The sequence below is a fragment of the Bremia lactucae genome, linkage group LG3 (genome assembly GCF_004359215.1).
Source record: "Bremia lactucae strain SF5 linkage group LG3, whole genome shotgun sequence".
In the NCBI taxonomy this organism is placed as follows: Eukaryota; Oomycota; class Peronosporomycetes; order Peronosporales; family Peronosporaceae; genus Bremia; species Bremia lactucae.
Window position 1 is genome coordinate 2753428 of NC_090612.1, and position 13066 is coordinate 2766493.

The 13066-nt window shown below is 45.1% G+C and overlaps 6 protein-coding genes across 6 annotated transcripts; 3 read left to right on the forward strand and 3 right to left on the reverse strand.

Moving 5' to 3' along the window:
• Window positions 1-2058: 2058 nt before the first annotated feature.
• Window positions 2059-2271, forward strand: CCR75_001344 (uncharacterized protein; the record flags this gene model as incomplete). The annotated part of the gene is made up of 1 exon (XM_067959448.1): window positions 2059-2271. The coding sequence occupies one exon, from the start codon at window positions 2059-2061 to the stop codon at window positions 2269-2271; it is 213 nt and encodes a 70-aa protein (XP_067815085.1).
• Window positions 2272-2580: 309 nt separating this feature from the next.
• On the forward strand, window positions 2581-3219 carry CCR75_001345 (uncharacterized protein; the record flags this gene model as incomplete). The annotated part of the gene is made up of 2 exons (XM_067959449.1): window positions 2581-2683; window positions 3050-3219. 2 exons carry the CDS (start codon window positions 2581-2583, stop codon window positions 3217-3219), a joined length of 273 nt encoding a protein of 90 aa, XP_067815084.1.
• Window positions 3220-3980: 761 nt separating this feature from the next.
• CCR75_001346 (uncharacterized protein) lies at window positions 3981-5432 on the reverse strand (the record flags this gene model as incomplete). Its single annotated transcript, XM_067959450.1, has 1 exon — window positions 3981-5432. One exon carries the CDS (start codon window positions 5430-5432, stop codon window positions 3981-3983), a length of 1452 nt encoding a protein of 483 aa, XP_067815083.1.
• A 589-nt stretch (window positions 5433-6021) lies between these two features.
• CCR75_001347 (uncharacterized protein) lies at window positions 6022-7941 on the forward strand (the record flags this gene model as incomplete). The annotated part of the gene is made up of 1 exon (XM_067959451.1): window positions 6022-7941. One exon carries the CDS (start codon window positions 6022-6024, stop codon window positions 7939-7941), a length of 1920 nt encoding a protein of 639 aa, XP_067815082.1.
• A 1650-nt stretch (window positions 7942-9591) lies between these two features.
• CCR75_001348 (uncharacterized protein) lies at window positions 9592-11422 on the reverse strand (the record flags this gene model as incomplete). Its single annotated transcript, XM_067959452.1, has 2 exons — window positions 9592-9628; window positions 10371-11422. The coding sequence occupies 2 exons, from the start codon at window positions 11420-11422 to the stop codon at window positions 9592-9594; spliced, it is 1089 nt and encodes a 362-aa protein (XP_067815087.1).
• An 82-nt stretch (window positions 11423-11504) lies between these two features.
• CCR75_001349 (uncharacterized protein) lies at window positions 11505-12841 on the reverse strand. The gene is made up of 2 exons (XM_067959453.1): window positions 12371-12841; window positions 11505-12308 (listed from the first exon to the last, which is right to left on the reverse strand). Exons 1-2 carry the CDS (start codon window positions 12769-12771, stop codon window positions 11579-11581), a joined length of 1131 nt encoding a protein of 376 aa, XP_067815086.1. The 5' UTR covers window positions 12772-12841; the 3' UTR covers window positions 11505-11578.
• Window positions 12842-13066: the final 225 nt, after the last annotated feature.

A 13066-nucleotide genomic window follows, 5' to 3' on the forward strand; every position in this document is an offset into this window, starting at 1 on the left:
GGTATCGTGCAATGGGTCTCGGCAGACGTGCCACCGTTGCATACCGATCACCAATCGGTCGGATAACATATCCGACAGCCACATCCCGCCCGGCGGAGAGCAACCTTGGCAAAGTCAGTTATTCGATCAGGAAACGACATCCAACGCCGGTATAGAAGGAGCTGTTTAGGAAAATGTCGGGCCTGGGCGTTGGTGCAGTTGCCGGAACCAGGACGTGGGATGTTGCCGTGAACAAGTGTCTTAAGTGTATTCAGACAGTCCAGCGACGGATATCTCAGCGGCGTCAACATTTAATAGCCAAGGTACGCGCGAGGGAAAGAGATCTACTTAAAGACAGAGCAGACCTATACTATGCGAATATAGACGATCAGCGCGAGGACAATCTCGTGCGTATCGGAAATAACTTCGAGCAAACAACGGAGCGGCTGCGATGGAATTACAAGCGGATGTCCAGTTGGAAACAAGACCAACGGATCTCGAATACACCCCGGATCCACGGATGAATCCCACACCAACATCGAATGCCATAGCTGACGTCACAAACGGCACCAGGATTAGGACGAAGGTACAGGGAGAAGCAAAGCAAAGCTTCCGGAGGGGCTGTCATCTTTTGTAACAATACCGAAGGAGAAAATGCTTGGGGGATTCTTGCTTTAATTACGAAGGATGAGGTGCTTCAGGCTGTAGCGAGACTGTTCCGACATAAAGCAGCAGCTCCTGGCGGGCTTAAAATGACTTCTACAAAGACACTCAGGCATTAATTCTGCCGCCGTTTGTCGAGGTCTGCAATCAAATTAGAACGGGGGCGGATATGCATACGTCGCTTCTAGAGGCACTTATTATCCCGTTGCGCAAAAGGAGATTCGGATGATGCGATGGATTACAGACCAATACCGCTTTTACAGACAAGCTAAAAAATTTCGCTAAATGTTTTGCAACGAGACTCCAGCGAGTACTGCCCAAAGTCATTTGGATCACTCAACAGGAGTTCGTTCAAGGGCCTCAAATGCGAAGACCGTCATGATGATGGTCGCACAGTTAGCAACCGCACGATATAATCCAGCGCAGACAGCAACGGCAAGTGAGGTAATATTGCTGCTCGATTTTCGGAAAGTGTACGATACCGTGGATCGGGAATTCACTCATGAAACGCTTCACCGGTTCGGTTTCGGGCAACTGTAGGTTGCGATAGTAAGACGAATGCATATGGGCACAAGCGCGCGTTTCGCAGTGAATGGAGAGATTTCAACAGCAATCAGGGTGGAATCCGGGATACGTCAGGGGTGCCCACTAGCGCCCCTGATTTTCCTTCTAGCAGTCGAAACTCAATCTGGCGATTAACAAAGCGAAAGATCCGCGAGGACTCTTAGCCCCTGGTTTTGAGCATCAGGTGCACGCATTTGGTAAATTTTCGGCATTACACGTACAAACTACCAAAAGACAACTTATATGTCTAAACAGATCGGTCTCGGTGCTGGACTACGAAGGACTTCCGGTGCTACAAGATCCGACACGGTCAGGTATCTGGGTTATGAGATGGGCACAACAGCAATGGAAAATCGCCATTGTGCTACTAAGATCTAAATTTTTAGGCGACGGTTGTTCAAAGCAACAAAGTCGCCACAAGTGTGGGCTATCGTGTGGTGATATTGAACACTCTCGTCCTCGCGTCGAACTTGTTCACGGCAGCCGTATTCGAGGTGCCCCAGTAAACAGCGCATGGTATCAATCATTTGTAAAAACGCTTCTTGTGGCTTAGATATACAGATACGGAAAGTGCAGATACAAGACCATTCCGGCATTATTGGTTACCTCGAAGAAAGCTGAGGGTGTTGAGCTGGTGTCAGTGGAAAAAGCTATTGAGACCCGGTACACGAAACACGCAATGCAGTGGCTCACACAGAAAGAGGGGGTGTATGGAGGAGGTGGGCATTCAGAGGAATTTCGCAGAGAGGGTGGACGGTAGAGGCCGGGGGTATCACTTCTCGTAAATTACCTAGCCGACGCCTGACCACATCGACGCAAACACCTGGCAAGCAGCCACTGCAATTTTTGGGTATGTGGCTTGCACCGACGGAGGATCAGCATCAGACGATACTAATCTTGTCCCCGCTGTCGCAGAGCGGGTGGCAACAGAAGCAAGCATTCGGTGCGAAGGAGACGAATGTAATATTTCCTTTGCCTATCCACTCCCAATTTGAAGTGAGTGTGATGACGACTGGTGACCAGAAATCAATACTTTTTCTTGAGCAGGAATCCTTGTATACGTGATTCCAGTGGGCGCATGCTCGACACCAAGAAGTACAACACGATTCCGGATGTTCCGATTGGCCAATTCTGCATTCGGCGGTTCGGACTATCGGAATATGTGTTGCTCTTTGCATGTCAGGAACTAAATAACCGTCATACCGATAAAAAGCTGCGTAAATGGGCAATAGCTCTTTGATTGGCTTCGTCAACAATAGAGATCGGGAAGAACTTGTCAAGCGGCCACCGCTAGTACTTCGCCAAGCCCCAAAAGAGCTTATGGGTTATAGCTGGGACTTACAACCGGACGGGCATATACCAGGCGAGTCCACGATGGATGATCGAAAGCGTGTGTCGCCAGTTTCTTTACTCGACCAGGACCCAGTCGTTGTGGTCATTAAAGCAAATTCACTACTATATCGCTTTCCATCGAGCTGTGCGTGAAATGCTCATCACATAAATTAACTTGGTAGGCAACCTTTTAGGAGATACAGCAGAGACCTGTCAACGGGGCTCGATGATCAGCTTCGGAAGATAGAGCGTTGGGTGGAGCATGACGAGTGGCAACGAGCGGCATTAAACCAAACACCCAAGCAAGTCTGGGGTCACGACAACAGCCTGTACGAGTTCCAAGTGTGGACAGAATATCGAGTGGCAACGCATCAGCTCAATTTGCATTACAACAACCGACCGCTAGACCGACGCTGCCCAAAACTCAGCGAGTGTGTTGGTCAAGTGGAAACGTATTATCATCTGCTATGGGAGTGACCGTGCGCGGCAGCTTGGTGGATAAAGTTGATAGCGCACTGGACGGGGGAAAAGTGGCCACAAGAGAGGCTATTTGAATTGAAGGAATACTGCGCAAGCAGACGTCCGCCAGGTGTCTCACGTATCCGCAGGGCTCAATTAAATGCGCAGTACCCGACTACGAAGACAATTTTACGGATTCCTGGAACAGGGGATGGAGAATAGGGTGTACGGTCTGTCACACACATCCCTAGTTGACATGGAACGAAGTTGTGTACCGAGGAGCAGTACTGACAGAACAAGAGAATGTGGATGCCTTCTGGGATCGACATTCCAGCAAATCAGAGTGGTCGCGAAAAGGGAGCACAGGCAGCCGGACAGGAAATTTCAAGGAGCACGGCTGCATGTGAACTTGGACCTTATTCAACAGCAGCCTAGAACGATCCCACCACGTCCAGGAGAAGGTCACCATGAGCAACCGGAGCAAAAGCCACCGGCCCTCGTTCAGTGGCTACGAAATAACAGATATCTTGCGCATAAGTTATTAGCAAATCGACAATCTGTTTCACCACCTTCTTAGAACTCTCCTCTGCACGTCGTGTACGTGAAGTAATTGAGGCACCTCACCTTCGCTGTAATCAGTGTAGGTTGATTAGTGCTGTTACTAGTACTATCAAAGATGCCCCGTTTCAAAACGCTTACTGTTTGGAGACTATTCTAGTAACGTTTGTATATTTGGTATATACCCTACTGAAAGAATAAGTCGGCAAAACGTTGCCGTCAAATTTCAACTTACATAGTCGTCCCGAGAACTCATATTTCATTATTTTTTATTTCAGAAATTTTAAAATTAAATATTAACGTGCCAAACCCACAATACTGTTTTTCCAAAATCAGCATACAATACCCACTTCTCTTTTAACCAAGAGCTCTGCAAACGATCCAAACACGAGTCACAGCAATTTCTAGTCCATTCACGACTCCATTTAACCCACCAGTACGTCCAGAAAATCACCAAAAGCATTCAAAAACGACGAAGTTTCTTCACTCTCCCCAATACTCTTCACCAATTCAATACCCGTGTCAAAAATCGGATTCACCATGTTTTCATTTTCACCATCCAAAGTCGCGTTGGTGACCTGTACGCCATCAAGAATCACGTTCATATCATCCTCAATCGATTCAGAGCAAACAATGCCGTCATCGTTTCGACTGAGAACATGAATCAGACCCTCCACGGCCTCATTTGATACATCTTTTATCAAAACTGCCGTATCCAGCAACTCGTCCAAGGACGGTAAAACACTCACCACTTCTTGGAGCCCATGTATTATTTTATTCACACTCGTCGATGTACGAACGGATATCACTGCTTGGCGATAGTTTTCCGCTTGGAGTGATTCGTAGAGAATATCACGACACAATACAATAGCGTCAAAAGTCTCGTCACTATTGATGGTTTCAACTATCCATTTCAAGACGTAAAAGGCATTTTGTGGTCCCAAGATTCGCACGAGCATGATGCCAGCAGTTCTCGTCTCTTTAATCGCATTGCTTTCGGTCGAAAGTGTCTTGATTCCTGGCAATATTGTCGTTAATATCCGATACGATGGCACTGCTACTGCATACGACATCATATCTAAGGACACACGACCCGAGGTATTGAGGCTTTTCCACATTATATTCGATAGTGAAGAAGGAAGGATGTAATGGACACTATTAATTGATGCTTTCATTGCCCCCGAGACGAATAAAGCAGTGAAAGAGACTGTGGAGACGGCGTTCGAAGAAAGACGGCGAGTTACAGATCTACTTGTGTTTGCTATGGCTTCGGTAGAAGCCATTACCACAGATGTAGCCAAGTGATGGGATACTGACATGGCTCCATAGATCGTTTGGCTACCATAGGAAGCTAGTTGGGTAGGAATTGCCACGGCCGTCGATACACCAGTATGCACTAGCCGTACTGGCAACGAAAGCAATTGGTATACGGTGCTTTTACTCGTCAGGACGTGTTTTGATTCGATTAGCATTAATTCCATTTCATTGTCGCTCCTGTTGGAGCTCGTACTAGAACGTTCCTCTTTCATATCCAATTTATCGTTAAGCGCCTGTTCTTGGGATCTAGGCTCCCAAATTTGCGTGATTTTGGCATGAACAAGGTAAGTAAGATGAATTGGAGCTGAAACCGCCATTGACGTCGCACTGACGACCGCTTTGCTTGCTACGACGTACGGGTAAAGCACAAGACTCGCGGCCGAGGAAGCCACGTTGAGAGTCGTTTGTAAAGCAGATTGTCGTGTCTCGGGTGCAGGATCCGTGGCCACGCTCGTCATCGCACAAGACTCGGTGACTGCAAGTGGGAGCTGTTTGTTGTCATCACTAGCATGGCTCTCGGTGAAAGCCTCGCTCACGAGACATTGGGTGAGGTTGGCCATTGTAGGGACGAGATCTAAAGATAGGGTTTTCTTCGAATTGGATGACGCGCTGTCGTCAAAGTATGCGACATGAAGATAAGAAAAGCCTTTTCTGATAGCGGGAAAGGGACTCACTGAGATTCGAGTCATTTAGGCAAGGTTGGCATGGAAGCGGAATTAGTGGCTCCATGAAGTGAGTGGGCTTGCTCAGTTGGTACTTACGATCGAGTTGGCTAGTAGAATCAAGCAATCTTTTTTCATGAGAAGAGACAAATCGAAGACACGACATCAGAAGTTGTCAACTGTCCTTTTTGTCAGTCTGCTTGTGACCGAACCCTCTTCTAGATTATAAACCTAAACAACTCGAGTGCTCATGACGATTTGCTCTTAATGCAATAAAATAGAGCATTTTTCTGTCGTTTTTAGCACTGGCCATAAGAGCACAACAGTAGCAGCACGTCCATCTCCTCTCTTCCGTCTCTCTTATCAAAATAAATCTCCCGACGCTCCAGAAGTGTGTCGCTCACCTCTCGTGTCTCCAACATTTGCTCCGGGAGCCCCGGCGGCGCGTATGCCGGATTCGCAATCTTCCACGCGCTCAAAATCGGCAATGTATTCGCCACTTTCGCCCACTTTAGACGAGCTGGGCAATACACCCAGCGCGTCGTCCTCGTACTTTATCGAAGGCCCCTGGGAACAGCGCAATCGCCGCTATCAGAACGTGTTGCTCCATGTATGCAGCTTTATCCTTATTCTCGAGTTTGCCGAGCGCGTGAGCTACTACGGAATCAATCAGGGTCTTAAGAATTTTCTTGGGATGCTTGGCTGGTCTCAAGTTGGCTCGAATTCCCTTAAGAGCACGTGGACGTCCATTTGTTACTTGTCCCCGCTTTTAGGTGGATACATTGCCGATGAAAAATGGGGTCGTTTTACAACGCTTTGGGTCTTTGGGGTTTGGTATACGCTTGGTGCGTTTTTAGTCACAGCATCGGCACATCCGAAATTTATGGAATCGGAGAATGGAAACCACGTCGCGGCTAATTTAATGTGCCACATTGGACTCTTTCTTGGCATTGCGGTCGGTACAGGAGCGATTAAAGCAAATGTCATTACGTTTGGAGCTGACCAATTTGACCCAAATGATCCAAATGAAGTGACGCAAAAGGAACATTTTTTTAGCTACTTTTATATTGTCATTAATCTTGGGGCCATTTTCTCGTATGGGTACCTCTCAGTGCTTTGTATTGAAGGGTCCGGAACGATTTCAGAGGAATATGGCTACTTTGCCAGTTTTTTTATCTGTGGCGGAGTGATGGTCTTGGCTTACCTTCTTTTCTTTTTTGGTGCCTCACGATATGTACATTTTGTGCCGCAAGATAGTGCACTGACAAAATTATGTACAATCGTGAAGGGCAATTGTGCCTTTAGCTTTGAAGCGCGTATGCTGTATTATGGGTTAATTGCCTTTGGTGTGGCGTTCCCACTGAATCTCTTGGCTTCGTTTTTATCCGACTGGTTGTCCGTTAGTCAATATCTTTCGTATATTGTCGTCATTTGCTGTGTCTTTGGCATGTACGCGTGGATCCGATATGGCATGACGACGGCCTACATGGACAAATCAAAAGCCTCGAATGGGGGCAAATTTAACGACGAGACGGTTGACGAGATTAAAATGGTCATTCGAGTGTTGCCATTTGCGTCATTTATGATCATGTGGGAGTGCGCGTACGACCAATTGGATGCAAATTTTCAATCGATTGCCCAGCAGTGCGACCTCCGCATTGCGTCTCAAAGAATGAGCGACTCGGACGCAATGCAAATTCCTGGTGCCAGTCTCGGTATTTTTGATCCCTTGACGATAATTTTGTTAATTCCGATTTTAGATGGATTTGTTTATCCACTTTGGGGCAAAATTTTTGGTCGACCACCGAGTGCATTTGGAAAAGTTCTCACAGGTTTGTTTGTAGCCATGTTCACAATGGTGTGGTCGGGATTCTTTGAAATCATTCGTCGAAATAGTGGCGAAATTCTGTACCTCGACTCGACTGGGTCTTTGCAGACCATTTCAAATAATGGGTCAGGACAACCCATGAACCACACGTATTGGGCCTATGCAGTTCCCATGTATGTGCTCATTGCGGTAGCGGAATGCCTCATTAACGTGACCGCCTATGAGCTATTTTACACAGAAGTGCCTGTGTATCTTAAGAGCACTTGTCAGGCGATCAACTTGTTCATGGTGGCCATGGGAAGTAATTTAACGTCTACATTTACGTTGCTATTTGATCGCTACATTACCGACAATCTGAATGACGGTCACTTTGAGTACATGTATTGGACATTGGGCTTTTTAAGTCTTGTGAACATCATTGCGTACGTGACAGTCATGCAGTGGATGGAGTTTGGAATGAAACGCTTTGATGCCGATGACGAGTTGCTCGACGGAGCCGTGTTTGATGGCCATGGAGTCAACATTAGCAGCATCCAGCATCACTCGTCGTTTGAAAGCATGTCGTTATCTCGAGGGTAGGAGCAAGTAAAGATTTGTGCCACTGGAAACTTAGTGGCATGAAGGTTTTTTAAATTGCCCTTTTACGTGTGGTTCACATACAGTGCTTAACGAATTTGTATATTACTTACTACATGAGAGCCATTTGTCGGGTAAAAAGTCTACGAACAGAAGTGTGTTTATTTTCTTAAACTTGCTTTTAATCCTAAACACTTGTGCATGACTATTGGGCATTTGCACCGTGCAAAAATGGCCCACGCTGCGCAACTTTCATTTAAGGACATGTATATTTTGCCAACTTGGCCTATTTGGCAAGACTTTGACCAAAATAAAACTGTGCAATTGTAATTTACGTCCTTTTTATCAATCTTAGTTTAATTTGCACCCATGACAATGGCAACATACTTTATATATTTATAGTCGCAACGTCACGTGGCGCTTCTGATGTCGAAGGCAACAATCGAGGCACTGATGGTAAGGCGTTACAATAATTTATTTACGAAAATGCCGCTTTGGGTTCCAAATATTCGTTTCTGAGGGCATGGAAAACAAAAACGTTTGCTTACTAACAGCGCAGGATGGCATAAAGTTAAGTTTCCTACATGGTAAGAAGCAAAACAATAGCGCAACGTAAAGTCGACCTTACTTGGCGATATAGCTCGCTTACATGCGTCCATAGACATAAGAACCAACGTGTTTATCGACATCGAATTCGAATTGTCGGCTAGCTCCTCCAACATGAAGCATAAATTAATGAGACGACATTCACTTGATTACAATTTATCGGCCATAGCCTCTGACGCGTTCTTGAATAAAGTATCGCACTACTTTAACAATTCGAATCCCCGAAAGCTACATACGAATTAGCGCACGGAATTAGTGTCGTTCGATAGACCTGCTTAAGAATGCGAGACGGCATTGCTGCAACAATCAATTTTCGCATCCTTTATTTTAAGCAAATCAAGTAAGCAAATCCGTTTAAAAATTATGCACCTGATGACTTCGATGTGTAGATTACGGAAAGAACTGCATCTTTAATCTTAAATTAAGGTTTCATTAATTTGGAACGAGCTGTTTTAATGTAAGTAAGACTTAAAAATGTATGAGAGCATAGAGGTATTTCTTCAAAATTCATTTAGCTGTATTCGTTGCATTTTGAGTAGAAACTCCAGTTAAAAACCTCAGCTACATTGCCCACGTAAACAGGCGTGCACGTGCTTGCCTCGATGTCTCGAGTTACACGGCTATGACAGATTTATCCCTCCGTGAAATGAGAAGAATTCACACATCAAGCGTTTAGTTTCGGACAGTGTGCTTGCATTTCAATTACGGATTTACCACTTTACATGAAGGTTGCCAAATAAATTTCCACAGTATGCCGTCTACCCAATTTTGCGCATGCATTTGAAAAGTTTATTTTGTAAAACCTGCCCGTAAAATCACCTCTTGATATTGACACTGGATCAAACACTTTTAGCGTTTCTCAGCTTGATCGGTTAGGACGAAATGACTCTCTGCCCGCGCTTTTCATCGACCTTATATCAAAGATCCTTAGCCAATAATCGATTGAAAGCCAAAATGGCTAACTTAAAGCTCATGGTTTCGGTAATGAGGACAAAATTACAGCAGCGAAATTGCTGGGCACAGCGTAAACGGCTCATTTGCTCACATCTACAGTTCTTTCTGGTGTTTTAAAAGAATTTTGGATCTTAATAAATAAGAAACAAATTTCAAATGAAAATACATTATTCTTGGAGTTGGAAGCTGCGAGCTTAATTGAAACAAATGACCTTACGATATCAAATAGAAGCAAATTTCACAACTAAATCGACGCGCAGTGCCTTTAACTTTTCGACGAACATAATTCTGCACAAAATGTAGTTTCATGTTGATTATCTGAAACAAAAGCAAAAAGTTATCTGTCAGACACAGGTATCATTATCGATATGCAGTGCTTGATGCCCATTGCAGCCAAGAGGCATCGAAAACTGCATCCCAATTTAAAAAAAATGTTGCTTCACTTGCTTACACAATGAAAAGACGTCCGTGTATATATCGTTGTATACAGCAAGATTCACTAAATTAATGCAACTACAAAAAACGATTACCAGACCTTCAAAGGATCAAAATGCCTTCTTGCAGCAAAGGGGATAAATCATTTTTTTTCGTTCTGATGCGCACTGAGCACTTTACTACAAGGCTGATTGTGAGCAAAAGCATGACACACGGCTATTGCTACTACCAAATTACGATTCTACATTAATGCTTGTTGTCAGTAACTAGCAAGCAGCCATGTCTCTAGCTATGCTATGATGATATACTCACGCCGACACAAGAAATCTCACTATAAAAAAAAGCTCATCGTTTAAATCATAACAATTTTACTATTTGAAAATAACCTCAAATTATTTATGTTACTCGTTCAAGCAACATAACCACAGATGAATTACTTCCCAACCTCGACGTCAGGAAATGGGGCTCCACGCTGCCGCAGATCCGTCACTAAACGCCTCTCGGACGCCGTCGTTGGCAGTCCGAGTGCAACTGATTCCATCGGAACTGACTGCTGTGGATAGATGAGCTTTCGTAGCGAAAGATTGGCATCAACCGACGGCGTTAACGTCGACCTTTGCTGCTGCGAGCGGTAAATCACGAGACCCACGCTTGCGACCGAAGCCATTGCAGCCACAACGCTACCGACGACGACACACCACACGGGCCAACTGAGTTTCGAAATCACATACGTATCGCTATGCGCGAATTGAACGCGCGCGTCAAACTGCACGTACATACCTTCACACGTGCCATTAGGTTCATTACGCGTCTGAAGCACGTAACACGTCTCAATTTGTCGTGTTGTGGCCCCTTTTGATTGCAACACCAGGCTGTCTGAAACCCATGGAACGGAATAAAGAAAGGTACCAGCTTTCAAGTCACTTCCTCGTGAACCGTCGGCAATAAAATGGTACATGACCACGTCTTCGTCGACTGTATTTGTCGACGCATTGGTCTTCCATACAGCCAATAGATGACCACATTGTGAAAGACGACTGTGATGAAACATTTGCACTGCGAGGCAGTCAATTGATTGGCACTTTCGACTTTGACGGTAGTAAATCCAGTCACTCGCTACGTTTGAATGCTCGAGAGTCGTCAGTCCTTGATCGAACGCACATTGCGTAAAGCGTCGAGCTAGTGTCGCATTGCTGACACAACGTCGTCGATTGCGCGATTGAAAGAGATTTGAACAACCGACAACCGTGCTTACACACGCGTGGCGGTCCGCGCATTGACACTCGTCATCGTCGCAAAACACGTCGTCGATTTGAATGTGACCCAAGGCAGTGCATACGTTTACACTGTCACTGGCCTTTGTGTGGCTGCAATTTCTAGCCAAATACCCACAGGCGGCGCATTCAGACGCGCTTGTGTTGTTCAAGAGCGTCGATACGAGCACTAGGAGCGTCCAAACAAGGCAATTACGCCGCAAGGGAGAAGCCATCTCTCCGATGCTGACTTGATTAGGATTATTGAAACTGTGACTTAATTGATGTACGAAACGCAAACTATCGTATTGGAAAGGGTATGTGGTAGACACTAAAAAACGTAATCATTTGAGCACAGACGCGGACGAAAAAGCATGAAATCTTTCGATTCTTTAACTAACTGAAGCAAGAAGTGCTTCCACTTCTTTTTGGTCCAATTCGTTAAAAGCTTCTTGGTTTTTGACGGGTTGTTTCCTGGCTTTGCGTTTAAGATTGTAACGATGCCAATCGGAACGAAAATGCTCGCGATAGGCTTTCAAATCGGCACTAAAGTCCCCGCCACAAGTACTACATGGTCTTGTCGTGTTCATTTCTCGACTCTTCGCACTCGTACGCACAGGTGTCACGACTGGCGTCGACGACAAAACGCTAGTTAATCCAAGACGTTCCGTTTTTAAAGAGAGTTCATCATCAATCGTATGCTCGCCCTCTTGATGGCTTTTTAAATCAATTACTTCAAGAGATCCTTGGCCGTGTGTACAAGTCTGTACAAGAGTATTCACGATACGATACGATCTTGGTGTGATCAATACAATCATTCGCACACTTTCAAGGCCACTTTGTTCAAGAATCTCGGCTCCTTCTTCACGTAATCCTTGTTTGATCGCATCCACTTGAATATGAGGCGTCGTCACCACGATTTTCATCTTGGCTCGAGCCAGTGGCATTATCTGTGGCAATCTTTTCATTAACTCGAGAGCTTGTTGCTTTGCACTTCGATTGGGAATTACGGCATAATGAATCTCTTTCATTACACGCTCGATCACCGTGTAGGGATACGGGCGATTCGACGTCGGATTAACGCATTTGTCGGCAATTATGGTAGCAATATCGCGGTACATGCTGCAATGAAAGACAATGAGTACAAGGCCTCGAAATCCTAGAATTCTACGAGAGAATCGTACTTTTCAACAAGTGCCTTGCGCTCGCCTTCCGAGACCTGGAGTTCGCCATGATCAAGAATGGCTCGACACGCTTGTTCTTCACTTTGTACATGAAATGCTTTCGACCAATCACTTTTTCTGGCAAATTTACCCTTGGACACATTCTCGTAGACTTTTGCAATCTGTAACACTTCACCAATGTCCTCCTCCACGCCGTTTCGCCAGTTAAATACCTTGTTCTTGTAGCATGCGATCTCAAAACGTTTCCCTTCCTTACGCATGCGCACGATTGCGACGTTGGTGAGCACAATTTTGCCCACCGGCTGGCTAATGCGACCGCCGCTCATGCTTTTGTTACTATGCTTAGTCTTACCGTTAACTAGTTGTCTTGTGAATTCTTGGCTTATTTTAATGAATGTCATTAGTCATTTTTTTGAGATATTAACGGCACCGTTTTCAGCTTTAAGGCACCCTTAATAAAATCATTATAATTAAATACATTTTCATCTACCACCCAACAAATTTTCTTTCGCCAAAAGTTGGGATTAATGTGGAGATTCCAAGTAAAGACTGATAAGCAAGGAACCATTACCCGTTTCGTCCTAATTTGTGGGTTTGGAAACCATCCAGAACCAGGTGTAGACTTCGTGGAATTATCCTAACTGTTAACGAAAGTTCTAAACGTTCGCGTTTATTAGTTAGCACCAGCTAAAATGT